Here is a 17,103-nt window from a genome sequence, read left to right as displayed (position 1 = left end):
TTTTTTTTTTTTTTTTTAATATTTTGCGTAACTTAACAGACCCTTCAATTATTCAAAGAAGCAGCATGTACATGTGTTTCATTTTCACCTCAGTACCTCACAAAAACCAACTCATTAACGACAACACCACCAACACTATGCCTTATAACGAATTTTGTTCCAACATTTCACTTTGTCCCAATTCAAGCTTTTACTGCCCAACATCCATTTTTACCATTAAAAATTTGGAAAAAAAAAACCTCAAATAAGTAAAACATTATATCAACCAGTCTCGTAAAATCGAGATAGAGTAAATATATTTGCATGTATACATCATACCTACATATATCACAAGGCAAGCATTCGGAGATTGAAAATTCGAAAAAAATAAATCCATTCAATTTTTCTTGGTAGATGCTTGCGTTATTAAATCAACAAACTAAAGAATAATACACAAACCTCTTTCAAAAGTTCTAGGTCTTGGAATTGGAGGCCGCCGGGTGGGTTTGACATAGCTGTTGATACAATGCAGCCATCCGACTGTAAGTATCCATCGTCATATGCTGCTGCAAGTATATAAACAGACACAAAACACAATATTAGTATAATAATTGATTTTATATTTTTTTTATCTCAAAAATCATGAGAACAGCCATTCCTAGTTCACGTAGATATGCAAATTAAAGCCATCGAACATCTATGCTAATTGTGAAAAACAAAACAACAAAGAGAATAAAACATACACAAAACACAAAGATTTGTGTGGTTGGACAGCAGCGTGTCCACGTCAACAGATCATATCAAGATCAATTACTATTTTCTCTTGTGTTTTATAATCCTAGATATTTCTATTTATAAAGTTGGGAGTTACTAAAACATATTTATCTCCCAAAAATAAAAAATAAAAATCCTTAAGAAAATATTACACAATTGTCATTTTCATAATCCTAAAAAATTTGGGCACTTTCCCCCTAAACCCCAGCTTTGTATATCGCCAACAGAATACAAGACATTTACACAAGACTAATGACATAGACCTCATTTGACGCACTTTTCTTCCATAGAAGTCTTCTATAGAATCACTTATCTTTGAAGCACTTTTATAAGAATCACGATTGTGACATTGATGGTTTAGTGGAAAAGTTAAAGGAAGTGCCATTAGGAATCTAGAAGTGCTTTTAGAAGTTGTGTGGTAGGGGTGTTGGTCCTAGTGGGTAAGCTTTTTAAGCTCCACTTGCACAAGGGGGACTAAGTATGCTCCATAGGCTTGACTTGACTAAAGTAACTAAACCCTGTTTACTACTAGTACGCTATGGCTTGACTCGATTAACCCCCATGTCAGGGCTCTTTTTTATCTTATACTTTTAATTTGATTTTTCTAAGAAAATATATACTTTTTAAAAAGGGCCAAAACTACATCTTATATTCTAAGTACTCTCGTTGCAGTGATTTGTTACCTGTGTCTGGCAAGCAAGAAAGGTGGCCAATGGATCAGGCATTACTGCACTCGAGGAGTTCAAGCGATCCCCTGAAGATAAAGGCATGAATGCTGTGGTGTTGAGGATGGGAGGGATGCCGGTAATATTTGGACGACCCATAGAACCTATGTCCATCACACCCATTCCCATACCCATTCCCATACCCATGCCCATCCCCATGCCCATTTGTGCCATCAAAGACATTTGAAGCTGTTGTTGTTGCATGGTCATGGGCATCATCATATGTGACATGGTCATCCTGTTCATCATCTGTACTTGGGCTTGTAATTGCTTTATATACTCGATCACTTCTTCCAACATCGATGCTTTATCAGTCTGCCAAAAACCAATGTCTGCTATGTTAGATACTGAATTAAATTTAAAAAATTAAGAAACTTTGCAAATGTAATACTGCCAAGGAAATATTTCATTATATAAGACTAATATTTACAAATTTTCTCTGAAAATATAAGTAAAAAAATGCTATATTTTTTATATATTTAATGATGGTGTATACTATTATTTTTTAATAATTATTTATATATTTTACATTTAGAATTTGATTCATATATTTTATGTATTTTGTTCATTTGCAACTCTTAAATAAAAAATAAATAAATAAACATTATGATAGTACATATATGTAACTTTACCTATACGAAATCAAACAAAACTAAACAACCAACGAACGAATTCTCTCTTCCTACCCTTATGAACCAGATTTGTTCTAGAATGACAAACTGTGAACTTGAATTTAACCGAGCAAATTGACGGACCAAATAACAAAAGGTCTAGAGAATGATTTAAAGATCACTGACCCCAAATCTAGATCTAAAAATTGGCCACATTATACGGATCAATCGATTTTGTGATTCAAGAGTTAACAAGGTAATTTATAATAGAATAATTAATAATATTAATGCCAATAATATTTATTTTAAGTATAAAATATGAACATTTCATTTCATGAATATTTTCAAGATCAATATGTCTGATTTTCTAAAGTGAGTCATCTCAACTTGTTGGAGTTATTAACTCTAGTGATCAATCATTGGAGAAGATACATTTGGCAATCGTTAAATCTCAACCGTAGATTTCTCCAACACCTGCAATACAGAGGACCCTAGTGATTTTATGTGGTGGCAGGTGGTTGTCTCCACACCAAACAACTACTTGTCAAGTTGTCCCAATGCAAATATTTGTGTGAGGCCAAGGATCATTATTTCCCTTTAATTTAGCCCAAACCATTAGATTTCATATTAAATAAAATTAAAAATATCTAGCAAAAATACCAAAAAAACAAATAAAAGTAATAAATAATACCTTGCTGGAACTTGGGACCAGTTTCTGTAAAGTCTTCATCCTTTGGTTGATCTTATCTCTTCTTTTCTACAAAAAGACATTTTAATTTTCCAACCAATTAAGAAAAAAAAAAAATTTTAATTCCTTTCTTTCAACAAAATAAAAACCTCATAATTATAATAATAACTGTATTTGTAGAAAATGGTATTTTACTCAAATGGCTCTAGTATTATAATGTGCTAAAAATATTGGACTACAACCATGTTTTTATATATATTAAAATGAGTATCAGATTTTTATTATTTACTGTAAATCAACATTTTCCATAAGGGCATAAAGGTTAATTCATCAAACTGTCTGCAATCATATAACCATTTTGGTAATTAAAAAAAGAAAAAGGTCACTTGTTCAATAATTTTGGCATAAATACATCACTGTTTTAGTAATTTCCCAATTGAGAAGTTAATAGATTGCTTAGAACTAAAATCCAATAAAACATTAAAAAAAATATAGCATCAAATGATGGTTGTGTCTCTCCATCAAACCAGCTGCTAACATGGCAGGATGTTCCCTAGGGATGCCGTCGAAACGGATTTCTAGGAAACATGTACCATCCGAAGCAAACCTATATTTTTCCCTCTCATCTCAGCCGTTACTCTGATGCTGAGCGTCAAACGACATTTGTGATTTAAAAAAAAAAAAATTTAATAAAAAAAATACGTACACGTTCAGATTGATTGTGAATTGCAGCGGCTCTACTCCTCTTTGTTGAAATTGAAGATTTCCCTTTTTGACCTTTCTTCTTCTTTTCTTCCTCCTCGCTCCCTCTCTATTCACCGATTAATTTTTGTTATTAAAAAAAAACAATAATAAATATATATATAAAATCATTAATTTAAAAATTAAAAAAAAAAAGGCACGTGCGGGTGAGTGAAGAAGGGAATATTTGCCTGAGGCCTACTGTGGCAGACAGAATCGTCGTCAATGGTGGTTGCCTTTGTGTATGCGGGTGATCCCAATGAGGTCGAGGTGAAACCCATATCACACGTGTCAAGTGTCACGTGTCTACTATCCATCCCGCACGTGGCACTGGCACTCGCGCTCTGGTTCCCGCTACATACGGGCACTAGTGCAACCCTCGCGCGTTTCGCACCACCAAGTTCTTCCCCCACCTTCTTGCTCTCAAGCGTGGGAACCCCATTGCATGAGGCTACTAAACACGTGCCATGTTTCTGAGTCGGATCTGGCACGTGTGTAGACTTATCATCGAGGGAATATGTGCCGTTTGAAGAAGGTACTAAAGCGTCCATAGCCATGGTGGCGCCAGCGGAGGAACGGTGGTGGTCCAAGTAAGGGAGTAACTCGTCTCCTACAAGAGGGGTTTTTTGCTGGGCTTGGTTGACTATGGACTCAAGCGTGCCGTTTGCACGTGGCTTCTCCCACGTGTACTTCGAAGTTGGGGGTTTGCCGATCATACGTGGAGGACCCAAACCGTGCATCGCTAACTGCCCGTTCTCCCACGTGAGTTCTGCTACTTCGTACCCTAACCTGTATGAAGATGAGTTTCCTTTTAGTCTGTGCGTGTGTGTGTGTGTGTGCGTGTGTGTGTGCGTGTGCGTGTGAGAGAGAGAGAGATTACATGGAGGGGTTTGTGGAATCTGAAGGAAGCACGACCCTGGAGTAAGGGAGAGGATCCTCGAGATCCCAACTGGGGACGCACTGACTCATCTTCCGATGCTTAATTCTATACTCTAGGTAGTGATTTGTGTGTAGAAATAAGTGATGGGAAGATGTTCTATTTTGCCTTGTTTACACTTCATCTATAATGGATTTGTGTTTGAGAGAGAGAGAGAGAATAGGGTCATTAAAAACTTTTGTGAGAATTGGTGGCCTTTATGGAAAGGTATGAGGATTGGGTTCCACTTTTCTACAAGAGTTGAGCATTTATATGGAGAAAGGTTGGTAAAAAATTAGTTAACAGAAATGAGGATTGATAATCATTGTTGCCAAACAGCCACCAAATTCTGTTGATGGACTTTGTCTTTTTTTCGTTTTTTCTTTCTTTCTGAGGTAATAAATTGAAAGAAGGAAATTGGTAGAAACTAGAAAGTTGTTTGCAAAGGTTAGACATTTTTGGTTAGTTAGGAGTGTTACTTACAGGGTGGTGCCTCAATGGTAAGACCAACAATTAGAGTTTGCTCTTCTAGATTGTGAGTTCGAAACTGAAGACCATTTCTTAATTAAAATGTCATATTTGTGTGGATTGGTGCATGTGATCATGGATTAGTCCTGTCAGATATGATTAAAAATTTTGAGTTGAGTCAGTCCTATGGATTGCTTGATGGATCAAGTCCTAGTCCTCTATGGGGATACCATGTTTCAAAAAAAAAAAAGTTGGTTAGGAGTGCTAATTGAGTCCATTGGTCTGCTAACCCGCTCATCTAACAAAAAAAAAATAAAAATTTAGGACCTTGATATTAAGTATGCAAGTTGGACTATAATTTAATAGTATCCGATTCAACCTGATTCGATTTGTAATTAAATCTTATAGATATATGCATTTTCTAATGAAATTTAAATAAATACAAAATGAGTCATGATAATATGACTCATCAAGTGGCATACTCAATCAACTCCATGATGTGACAAGTTTGAGAATCATAATTCTGTACACTTCGGGATACACAATTGCACTTTTTCATAAAAAAATGTATCCCAAACTTGTTCACATCATGGAATCGATTGAGTATGCCACTTGAAAAATCATATTATCAAGACTCATATAAAAATACATTATACAATTATAATTTAATTTTCATTTATAATCATTATAAATTAAATAAGAGAATAATTTTAGAGAGTTGTTATTGGCAATCCAACTTTTATTTATGACACCCCAATTAAAAATGAAAACAAACTTTTGATACATACACAGGTTTGACTTAGATTAAATCTAAATATTACACAAGAGTCAATGATTTTCTAACGCCCTTTCTAACATATGTTCTTAGATTTTTCTTCTTCAAGACATACAATTGCACATATTTATGAAAATGTACAGTTATGTATCCAAAGGAAAAGATTAATGATTTTAACAAATGCCAAGTCAGGGAGCATATTTTAGAGGGGACATCAAAAAATCATTATTCATTACATAACATTCACTTAGGTGCTGTTTGTTAAACTGAACAAATAAGTGCTGAATGCTTATAATTGCTGAAACTGTATAAGCGCTAAATTTAAGTGTTGAAATTGTTGTTTGTTTACCGATCTGAATTGTGCTGAACTGATTTAAATTAAGCACTGTAATCACGTAAATCTGTTTGTTACTTAATGCTGAAAACTAGTAAATTGACTATATTACCATTTTCAACAATTGTATGTTTAAGGAGAAATTATTAATAAAATTCAAAAATAAAATTTATTTATTAAAAAAATACTAAATTTAATGAAATTCGTTTTGGGAATCTAGCTAAATAAATTCTCTCTCCTCCACATCATTTAAAAAGTAAATTTTAAATTTTTTAATTCAAATTAAAGAGAGAGAATATTAAATATAAATATTTTGGTAAATATTAAATATTAAATATTCCAAAAAAATAAAAAGGAAAGAGGAAATTTCTCTCCTCTTTTATTTTTTCGAAATATTTAATATTATATAAATGCGTGAAGGAGAGAGAAAATTTCGACCCTTTAAGGGTCAAAATTTTCTCTCTTTAATTTGAATTAATATTATTTTTTTAATTTAAATTAATATTATTTAATTTGAATTAATATTATTTTTTAATTTGAATTAAAATTATTTTTTAATTTAAATTAATATTATTTAATTTGAATTAATATTATTATTTTTATTTGAATTAATATTATTTTTTTAATTTGAATTAAAATTATTTTTTAATTTAAATTAATATTATTTAATTTGAATTAATATTATTTTTTTATTTGAATTAATATTATTATTTAATTTGAATTAATATTATTTAAATACATAGATGAGAGAGAAAATAGGAGAGATAATATTGGTGTGGGTTGCCTTATTAATTTGTGGGGTGCTTATAGCATTATTCATAGGACATAAAAGGTAATATCATTTCAAGTATAAGGTTATACTTGTCCGTGTTGAAAAAGACCGGTGCTTACTGCTTCAGCAAAATAATTAAGTGATCCAACTTCACTTAATACTTATCACTTATTTTTCAGCAATAAGTGCTGAACATGTAGAGTAAACAAACGTACTGATTGCTGAAGCTGAATTGCATTCAGCATTAAGTGCTGAAATCAACGGTAAACAAACACCCCCTTATTTTCTTTATTTTTTAATTGAAATGTAATAAGTAAAACTGAGGGTGCCACTAGTAGTTCTCTAATTTTAAATTCGACAACCTTCAAATATTTAATATAAAAAAATGTTTTAAAATTATATATTTTTATTAAAAATATTAAATTCTAACCATTTTATTTGGAAAATTGAGGGAGAGAGAGAGAGATGAGTGGTAGTACGGATTTGATTGGGGGACCAAAGGGTGGAGGAGTTGTAGTTGTAGGATTGAGTTAGAATATGAACACGTGTAGAGCAATATAACCAAAGAGACAGGTGGGAAACACTGGGAGAACTTTGACCACGTGTCATCTCCAGACTCACACACATATTGGCCCGTTCTACTACTACTGAAGTGGATAAGTTGTTTTAATTCTTGCTAGCTTACTCCTCCAATCCCTGCGCAAGTTAGATAAAACCCCTACTCCACTCTATAAAATATCATCAAGTTTCTGCAATGGGATTATGATCAGCCTCGTACGGCTTGAATAAAGTTTCTGAAATATTTGACTTAATGTGGAAACTCAATTATTAGCTACGCTTTTGTACCTATCTCAGGACACACTAACTTTTGTACTTCTTTTACGTTTTTTTTTTTTTTTTACTTTTACTTCTCATCATGTCTTGGCTAAAATAACACAAACAAGTAAAATCTCTCTCTCTCTCAAAATAAGATAAGGCTTAAGCTTGTTGTTCCCTTTCGCTTTTCTATTGTTTTAGAGCCAAACTTTGGAAAAATAAAGATAAAAGACAAATCAAGAGAATCTACAATAGTGCTTTAGAATTCAGGTAGATCATTCTTAATGATGATAGACTTTTTTGCTTCGTGGGTATTTATAAAAGCACCCCCACAAATTAATAAGGACAACCCACATCATAGTAAACTTTTATATAATACAAGTTAAAAGTGTATATGATAAAAAATCATCTTCATCAAAAGTCAATCAATGCGAAAAATTTTAATTTCATTAAAATTAATTTTTTTTTTTAAATAGACGATTTACGATTCTTAAACTTATTTTGAAGGGGTTAAAATTTTTTGAAGTGGACTGATTTTTTGTGAAGATGATCTTCTCATCAAAAATCAGTTCGTTCCAAAACTTTTAATCCATACAAGACAAAATAAATTGACTATAGTGTGAGTTGCCCTAATTAATTTTATGTGGTGCTTTTATAATTACTTGTTATCTATAAAGAAAGATAATCATCCCAAAAATTGTTACATTAATTGAATGATTTTTTTTAATGAAGGCCACAGAGTAATGAAATACTAATGACATTCATATATTGATTATGAGTAGTGATGAATGCACATGGTGTGTACACAATTGATGTGGCAAGGGCACAAAACCATAAATCTTTTTCTTCGAGATACACAAGGAAAAACATATGCAGTTATGTTCTCTTACCACATTAGTCGCATATAGACCACGTGCATTCAACATTATTCATTGATTATATGTCCATTAATCTTTTTAATCGTGTTTGAGTGATAATAAAATTGACATCGGATCACACATACTAATGTAGAGGTGCACAAATAACCATAGATGTTTTCACTTGTATCTCAATGAAAATTATCTATGGTTCAATACACACATCAACATAAGCAATGTGTGAAATGATGATGGCAATTTTAATGTCACTCTAGCATTTTCCTTAATTTTTTAACCACTTAGTTATTTTATCTTCTCTTGACTGTCTTTCTTTCTTTCTTGATAGTTTTTTTCCTTAAATTATTATAATTTATTTAATTAGTGTTCTCAAAGCATTTCAAATATAACAGTGGAGATTAGAGAAGGGAAATCCTAATTTTTATTATTTAAATATCTTAAGATAGAGAGATTTAAGAGTGGGAAGAGAGAATATTTATGATATATATATTCTCTTTTGTGCCATCTCAAAGGGACATCATTGTTGTGTCATGATGACAACGAGGACTATGACTAAGTGCGAGCGATCAATGTATCGAGGACAACAATGGTTCAACATGCACCTTATCATCTTCACTAACAAAAAAGATAAGTTTCTCTATCATTTTAAATTAAAAATAAATAAAATAAAAATTGGTAACCCTAGGGAGTATCCCCTCTTTTGGCGAGACTAATCTACCTGGACCGCACACACCATCCAAGGCCCTGTCATGTGTTACAGTATTTAAGTAGCGACATTTCTGTGAAAAGACATGTAGAGACTCGAAGTCACAACCTGGAGAGCAAACCTAGTCGCTCTTTATCTTTAAAGTACTATAAATAGTAGATTTTTTTACATGCAATGAAATTTGTCAGATCCACCTATATAAGATATATGACTAATTTATTTGAAAAATTATAAAATTCTTAATTATATTATGAGTTCAATATTCAAAATTCAAATCTTGTGACATTAGTCTGCATTACCCAGATTTTTCCCTCTCAAAGCTTACAATTTTCAATGGCTTCTAAGTTGGATTCCTGTAAAAAACAATAAGACAATAGTGATTGCTAGAAGTTATTTTAAGAAAAATTTGAAGTATATTTGATCATATTACATGGGCTGTTTTTTTTACTTTGAATTACTCATGATTGTTATAAATTCACATATATTTGGAATGGTCAAAGTTAAATTTCTTTTTTGATAGATCAAATGATTATCTAAGAAATTTATAATATATGGTTGATTGATTATATGATCAAAGCATGTTGATGATCGTTATTAGAATTTTCAGGTATAATATAATTAATTTTGTACCAAAATTTATGTTCTTATTTTTTTCATTTTTATATGTTCTAGAACATGAAAAATTAGATACTGTATTTATGATTTTATATACTTGAGGATAAAAATTAGATAGTGCGCCTCCAAATTGATACTTTCGAGTCGTTTGGATATTAGATCCATTAGGGTAGTTCGTATATTGTGGTGATAACTCATATTTTATGAAATTTCTCTTTCTTTAAGTGTAATCTTAATTGATTGGGTTATTTAATTTATTATTATTATTGAAGTCAAGGTATTCAGCCTCTTTGAGCATCTAACTAATTCTCAACTCAACTTTGAAATTTTAAAAACATCATAAAAGAGATCTAGGGCAAAGTTGAAATTGTAAAATATTTTATAAGTTTTCTCTCCATTTCTCTCCATTTTTGGAGAAAAAAAAAATTAACATTTTTTTTTCTCTGCTGTTCTCTTTGATTTTTTTTTTTTTTTTCTCTTCTCTCCCACTTAACAATCGAAACAAGGGAAATGGAGAGAAACTCATTTATTTTCACTTCTCTTTTCTCAATTTCTCTCAATCCAAACATAATCTAAGGGGGACTCGAATTCAAGACCTTCACTTCTTGAAGCGTGATCTTGGCCATATTACCAACCCTTACATGGTTGGAATTCCATATACTATTTGATTTATTTTGGAATTGCACATACTTACTTTATATTTTAAAAATTAAAATTTAAAAATAATAATAATTCTTCCAATTAAGTAAAATATTAATTTTTATGGTCCAAAGAGGGAATTAAAGTATGAGAACTGTTCTTCACATTATCAAAAAAATAAAAAAAACCCCTCTTAACACATTTTTAAATGGACTCAAAACCAGTAAGAAACTTTTCATTAGAGTTTACTAATATTTGGAATTAAGTGATAGCAACCTTTATTGGCACTATAACCTTCGTAGGGTCCATAAGCCTACCCTACACCTTTAGAAAACAACCTCTCACTGGAAAGTCGATTTGACTTCCTTTAAATGGTCCCCTAATTTGTCCATCAACTATTTAACATTCAACTGCCTTTATCATCCACAAGATTAGCTCCTCCACCACTCATAACCGATTATTCGATTTATTAGGGAGTCCGACTTTGAAGCGGTGAGCTCGCTTTAAAATTTGATGGAACCCTCTTTGCATTATGACACGTGGATTTTCATATTTAATTTGGTGTTCGAACTTACGTCCGACTAGGGGGATTGGAATAATTAGGGTTGGAGCAAGACATATGGGTCCTTCTCCCGACACTTGCAATGCCCATCACACATCACACATCACACACACCAGGTAAGTGAAGTTGTGCCCTCGCAGGTGACCTTGGGAAATACTACTCATACTGGGTATCGAATTCACAACCTACAGACTCATATCACTTATTGGATCCGAAATTACCATTGAGCCACCCCTACAATCCAAGAAAGAGGGTTTCTTCAAAATTTTGAAGCGGGCTTCTCAAAGTGTTTTCCTCTATTAGGGGAGCATACTACAGGGGCTGTCAATGGATTGGGTATTGGATCAGTTTTTTCATCCGCCCTCAATATTAGGATCCAAATTTGATCTGATTATAGTTGAATCTATTCTGAATCAGATCAAATCTGATTTATTATACCAAATATAAATAAATTTCATATATTTATCATGCATATTCCTCACATTTTATTGGATCAGGATATGGTTAATCTAGAACCAATTCAATAGGTAAATATTAGATCATTATCAAAACCCAAATGCTTGATCTAGATCTGAAATTGTCAGATTAAAACGAATTGGGTTTTAGGTCTGATCTGATCCATCGACAACCCTAATTAAAACACTGTATGTAGAAAACAAATTTTCTTTTTTATGGGTAAGCTGGACTTGAGCCCGCGACCTCAAAGCTACGTTGCAATGGGTTAAACCAACTGAGCTAAGGGTCTAAGCCATATGAAGCAAACAAATTGTTCAAATTCAAGTCGTGGTTCACCACTCTTTATTGAACAAATTCGTTGAGGTAGTTCGTGGTGGATGTATAACTCATTTATTTTAATCTCAAGAAGAAGACTCGGGTCAAGGGCATATCATCAGTTTAATAATAAAGGGTGTCTTTAATATTGTCCAAATCTTGGGATTTCTAAAATAAGGATTATCTTTATTAGGAGATGTCTCTAAAATTTATCAAAATAAGGGGGTTTCGTTAGGTTTGATGTTTTTGACAAGCCCATTACGAACCAAACTTCGAATGGGTTCTGTCTATTTGTACGAGTTCGCGCTACTATATTGGTGAATCCGGTAACATAGGTTGGACATGATAGGAATAAATTCCGGTCATGGATCAGCTTTGCTCTTTAGTTATTGGGCCGAGCTTACATTTCTGTTTAGAATTGGACCTGTATTATGTTTATAATTTTGTCTGTAAAAGAAATTTAGGGATGGTCAAATCCACAACTAGGCCCAAGAATTGGCTTGGGCCTAGATACTCTATCGCAATGCAATGTCAAGTGGGATTGAACTGCAAATAGATTGTATAGAAGAGAACAAACAAGGTGAGACTACCCCACGTGGCACACTCATTCCACTCTCCTGGCGTGACAAATTTAAGATTCGTAGAGCTGTATACCTTGAGATACAAAACTGTACTTTCCTATTAAAATGTGTATCCCGAGAGAACCATGTATCCCAAGACGTACAGATCTATGGTTCCCAAACTTGTCACATCAAGAGAGTCGATTGAGTGCACTGAGGGGTAGTCAGATTATCATGACTCAATAAAAATAATGAAAATAAATCAAAGCAATAAAGAGGGCAACTAAATTGCACACCACCTATAACCGATTGTACTACATGCACTTAAAGACTTCTCGTTGCACTCCTTGGTATGATCATATTCCCAAAGAAAAAAGGGTATTTTAGAAACACCCCCCCTTAAAATTGGTGTTATTAGGTTTACCCTCCTTGATTGTAAGACAATGTTACTTTTTTCTAGATGATTTAACAGTGAAATTTTGAATTTTTTTTCCAAAATGCTTAATGCTCTTTAAATACTTAGATTATAAAATCAAAATTTGGAAAAAGATCAAGATTTCACAGTTAAATCATCAAGAAAAAGCAACGTTGACTTATGGTCAAGGGGTAAATCTAATCTTGCATCTTGCAAGGGGGTAAATCAAATATTATCAATTTTATAGGGGGTATTTTTAAAATATCCCAAAAAAAAATCTAAAGGTACGCTCCTCCCCTTCACAAGAGAGAGAGAGAGAGAGAGAGAGAGACTTTGTCCAACAAAAGACAAAGAGAGGAAGTGGGGTGCACTTGGATAATAATTTAAAAATAAAGTAGCTTTATAGGATTTCCAGGGAAGACTTGAGATCTTCAAGTAATTGCTTCTTAAAGAAAGAGATAATGTAATTTAATACTGGGAAAGGAGGGAATTGGCTCTTATAACCGTTTAAGGGAAATGGATTTTTTTATTATTTTTATTTAGGCATCTGTTTTGCTACCGCAAGTATCTAATACAATGTGTTCATTTAATAGAGTTGTTATTGCCACACCAATTTTTAATAACGCCACACCACCTGTGTGCAAAAAAAAATAGTGATTTTTATATGAATTGGTGTGGCAATAGTAACTCTCTTATTTAAACAAGATTACCCTCTAATAATTGGATCCCATCTAATCAATACTGTTGTTCAACATGACTTTGCAGACATGTTTAAAGCGAACTTCTATTGGCACCCAACTTTTACTTATTACACTCCCTACGAAATTTAAAAAAAAAAAAAAAATTTAATATAGTGAGAATAACTACCACTTTAGGAAGGAATGTTAGGTCTGCATATTTTCTTCTTTGTGGGTATAGTCACAAAATTCTTCAAACTTTTTAAAAAATTCGTAGAATTCTCCGAATTAGGAGTTAGTCAATTAAATCGACTAATTGACAAATTAATTATTCCTCAATGAATTATGAAATCTTGTAACATTTTCATCATTCACCTCCAAAATTTTATTTTTTTTCAATATTCAAACATCAAGAAGAAGATAGGGTTAGACAGTAGTTGAAGATGATAGGTTTTTATAAGAAATCAAATATATATTTTGTTTAATCTTTGAAATTTTATGGATTTTTTACCAATTAATTGAATTGAACCCCCCGAATAATTATTGAATTTAAACTTTATTATCATGTTTGAGAGATATTGAAAAATAAAAAGCACAAGATCAACTTCAAGTGATTGGAGTCAATGATGTTGACTTATTTTTTTTGAACGGTTATTCTCGATAATGGCAATTTGTTGCTTTTTATCTTCAGCAAGTATTATAAACAAAATTTTGATGTGAAAATGTTAGTTTCTATTTTAAATGGCGTGCCTACATTTTAGTTCGGATGTGATAAGTAGTTTAAATTATTTGGGGTGTAATAAGTAAAAGTTGGAATGTCAGTAGAATTTCTCTTTTTCAAACATGATTGGAATACGACGATAAAATCAGCTTTTTAGATATCTTCTAAAGAGATTTCAAACAAAATTCAAATTGAAGGACACATCCGTAATTATAACCAACTATAATCCCAGTTTTAAATCGATTTCAATTTTAAAGACCTGAGCTGAGAAGACCAGCGAGAGAGAGAGAGAGAGAATCAACGAGAGACGTTGAGAGAGGCGATGCAGCGAAGTAGAAACAGAGTCGAATAATCGATCCAAAACCAAAAGCCCTAAATGCCCTACTCACGAGAGAGATCATCAAATCGCAGACCGCCATTAAAGAAACCTCCAACCTGGCCTGATCTCTGGTTCAAAGGTAAATCTTTCAAACATGTTATTTTCAAGAATCCTCTCACCACCACCCCCAAAGCAGAAACAAAATCAACACCACCACCAACACCAACACCAACAACAGAGGAAAAAACCCAAACCCTAAGCCTAGATGATTCTGCAAGAACCGACTTGACGTCTCTCTTATCTGATGAGCTTCTCCTTCGAATCCTCTCCAATCTCCCTGACTCGCAACGAAACCCTAATTATTCTCTGGTGTGCAAACGATGGTTAACCTTGCAAGGTCGTCTGGTTCGATCCATCAAACTTCTCGACTGGTCTTTTCTTGAATCGGGTCGGCTTGTTTCTCGATTCCCTAATCTCACTGACGTTGATCTTGTTCATGCCTACATTGATTCGCCGAAAAATTCAGGAATTTTTTTGACTCATAGGTTAATTTCGCTTCATCTTGATTCTGAATTATCCGTGAGTCCATTTATTAGTGAGGAAAATTTGTTACCTTCAGATATGATCGATGGAGGGCTCCGAATTCTTGCCCGCGGGTGCCCTAATTTGCGTAAACTTGTTCTCATTTCTGCTACAGAGATGGGTATTTTGAGTGTGGCTGAAGAATGCCCGACATTGCAGGAATTGGAGTTGCATCGATGCACGGATTTCTCATTACGTGGGATTTCTGCATGCCAGAATTTACAGATCTTGAAATTGGTTGGAATCGTCAATGGGTTTTATAGTTCGGTTATTTCGGATATTGGATTGACGATCTTAGCACATGGGTGTAAGCGATTGGTGAAGCTCGAATTGAGTGGGTGTGAAGGGAATTACGATGGAATCAGAGCAATTGGTGAATGCTGCCAAATGTTGGAGGAGCTCACGATTTGTGATCACAAAATGGATGAGGGGTGGATGGCAGGGTTGTCCTTTTGTGGAAATTTGAAGACTTTGAGGCTTCAGTCATGTAAGAAGATCGATACAAGTCCTGGGCCGGTTGAGCATCTGGGGTCTTGCCCAACTCTTGAACGGTTACATCTTCAGCGATGCCAATTGCGAGATAAGCAGAGTGTGGCCTCATTGTTTGTGGTGTGTGGGTTCGTTAGGGAGATGGTTTTTCATGACTGTTGGGGATTGAATAACGAAATGTTTGGCATTGCAAGTATTTGCAGGTATAAACCCTTTTTTTTAATGTTTGCAAGCATTTGCATTTCTTGAGACTAGATTGATTTCAATTTATTTTACTACAATAATCGATAATAAAATATTGTGGAAGTTAAGTTTATAATTTTGATATATAGCTTAAGCTTCTTGTCTGCTGGAATACTTGTAACTTTAGTTGTGAGTATTACAAATGGGAAGAATTTGTATATGGTTGTGTCATTTTGTTAAATGCTGAATAATCAATCATGTCTATCAGGGAAAAAATTACATTTTTGTTATGTTCTAATGAGAAGGAACAAAGAATTATGTTGTTGATTTCAGACTACGTAATTGACTTACTAGGAACCACGAGATTTTTATGCTTGATGTGATACTTTGTAAAAATTTGTTTGTGGGTCAATGTGAATTTAGCTTAGTTTTGCCCTCTCTAGTATTACCTAGCACTAGCAGTGAGAGACTCTCAAAGGTTAAAACTTTAAATGAGCTATAACTAGAAATTGTGAAAATCTGTTCTTTGGCCGAATAATTTATCGTCTCTTTCTAAATCAAAATGACTTAAAAAAAGTTTAAACTTTGAGTATGGGGAACTCTTCAACTTCATGGTTTTGCTTGATTTGTCTGGAAATCTTACATTTTTATATATAGACTTGGGCTCATTTTGGGTTGCATTATTAGCAATTCAGTTTTAGAAGTTTTAAAGTGTGATTTTATTCACAGGAGGGTGAAGATTTTATCCTTGGAAGGATGCTCATCATTAACAACAAAAGGTCTGGAATCAGTAGTTCTTTCTTGGGTAGAGCTTCAAAGTTTAAGAGTTGTCTCATGTAACGGTATAAGTGATTGTGAAGTCACTCCTGCACTATCAAGTCTGTTTTCTATCCTTAAAGAGTTGAAATGGCAACCAGATTCCAAATCTCTCCTTTCATTAAGTCTTGCAGGGACTGGAGTGGGAAAGAAAGGTGGTAGATTTTTCAAAAAAGGGACCTCTAAACTTTCTACCAGATACTAAGAATCTAAACTTCCTGTTGTTGTACACCAAGAAGATACATATTGTGATTGCAAAGGGCTTGTGGTGACACCATCAATATTGTTAAGAGGTTGTGAATGGTGGATAGCTCAATTCCTCTTCCCCCTTCTTAGTGCATGTGGAGTAAGTTGTTCGCTTTACTTGCAATTTTCCCAGAACAGATTCTCCATTGATGTATCAACCTAGCTTTGTCTCTCTTCCACTCAGTTCTATTGTGTAAGGTTAGCAATGCTAATTTTCTCTTTTATAGAGTAGTTGAGCCTGCCAGTTATTTCAAGATGTTAACATTATTAGCTATCTTAGTATCATACATCTCTTTGTTATATTAGTCGTTTTTGCGTATCTTGGAGA

The 17,103-nt window shown here is 33.3% G+C and overlaps 2 protein-coding genes across 2 annotated transcripts; one reads left to right on the top strand and one right to left on the bottom strand.

Moving 5' to 3' along the window:
- Nucleotides 1-240: 240 nt before the first annotated feature.
- On the bottom strand, nt 241-4,682 carry UNE10 (basic helix-loop-helix (bHLH) DNA-binding superfamily protein). The gene is made up of 6 exons (XM_086419211.1): nt 4,399-4,682; nt 3,710-4,307; nt 3,484-3,588; nt 2,781-2,846; nt 1,437-1,793; nt 241-545 (listed from the first exon to the last, which is right to left on the bottom strand). The coding sequence occupies exons 1-6, from the start codon at nt 4,485-4,487 to the stop codon at nt 453-455; spliced, it is 1,308 nt and encodes a 435-aa protein (XP_086275337.1). The 5' UTR covers nt 4,488-4,682; the 3' UTR covers nt 241-452.
- A 9,732-nt stretch (nt 4,683-14,414) lies between these two features.
- LOC147389398 (F-box protein At5g51370-like) lies at nt 14,415-17,103 on the top strand. The gene is made up of 2 exons (XM_086419087.1): nt 14,415-15,733; nt 16,443-17,103. Exons 1-2 carry the CDS (start codon nt 14,517-14,519, stop codon nt 16,732-16,734), a joined length of 1,509 nt encoding a protein of 502 aa, XP_086275213.1. The 5' UTR covers nt 14,415-14,516; the 3' UTR covers nt 16,735-17,103.

The sequence above is a fragment of the Akebia trifoliata genome, chromosome 12 (genome assembly GCF_017979445.1).
Source record: "Akebia trifoliata isolate Shusen 1 chromosome 12, ASM1797944v1, whole genome shotgun sequence".
NCBI lineage: Eukaryota > Viridiplantae > Streptophyta > Magnoliopsida > Ranunculales > Lardizabalaceae > Akebia > Akebia trifoliata.
The sequence above is the reverse complement of the archived record's forward strand: the minus strand, read 5'-3'. Positions and strand labels throughout refer to the sequence as shown.

Coding starts and splice junctions, on each gene's coding strand:
- UNE10 (XM_086419211.1), bottom strand. CDS start 4,487: ATGAGTCAGTGCGTCCCCAGTTGGGATCTCGAGGATCCTCTCCCTTAC. Junction 1,794..2,780: donor TGGTCCCAAGTTCCAGCAAG/GTATTATTTATT, acceptor GGTTTTTGGCAG/ACTGATAAAGCATCGATGTT. Junction 546..1,436: donor TTCTTGCTTGCCAGACACAG/GTAACAAATCAC, acceptor ATATACTTGCAG/CAGCATATGACGATGGATAC.
- LOC147389398 (XM_086419087.1), top strand. CDS start 14,517: ATGCCCTACTCACGAGAGAGATCATCAAATCGCAGACCGCCATTAAAG. Junction 15,734..16,442: donor GGCATTGCAAGTATTTGCAG/GTATAAACCCTT, acceptor TTTTATTCACAG/GAGGGTGAAGATTTTATCCT.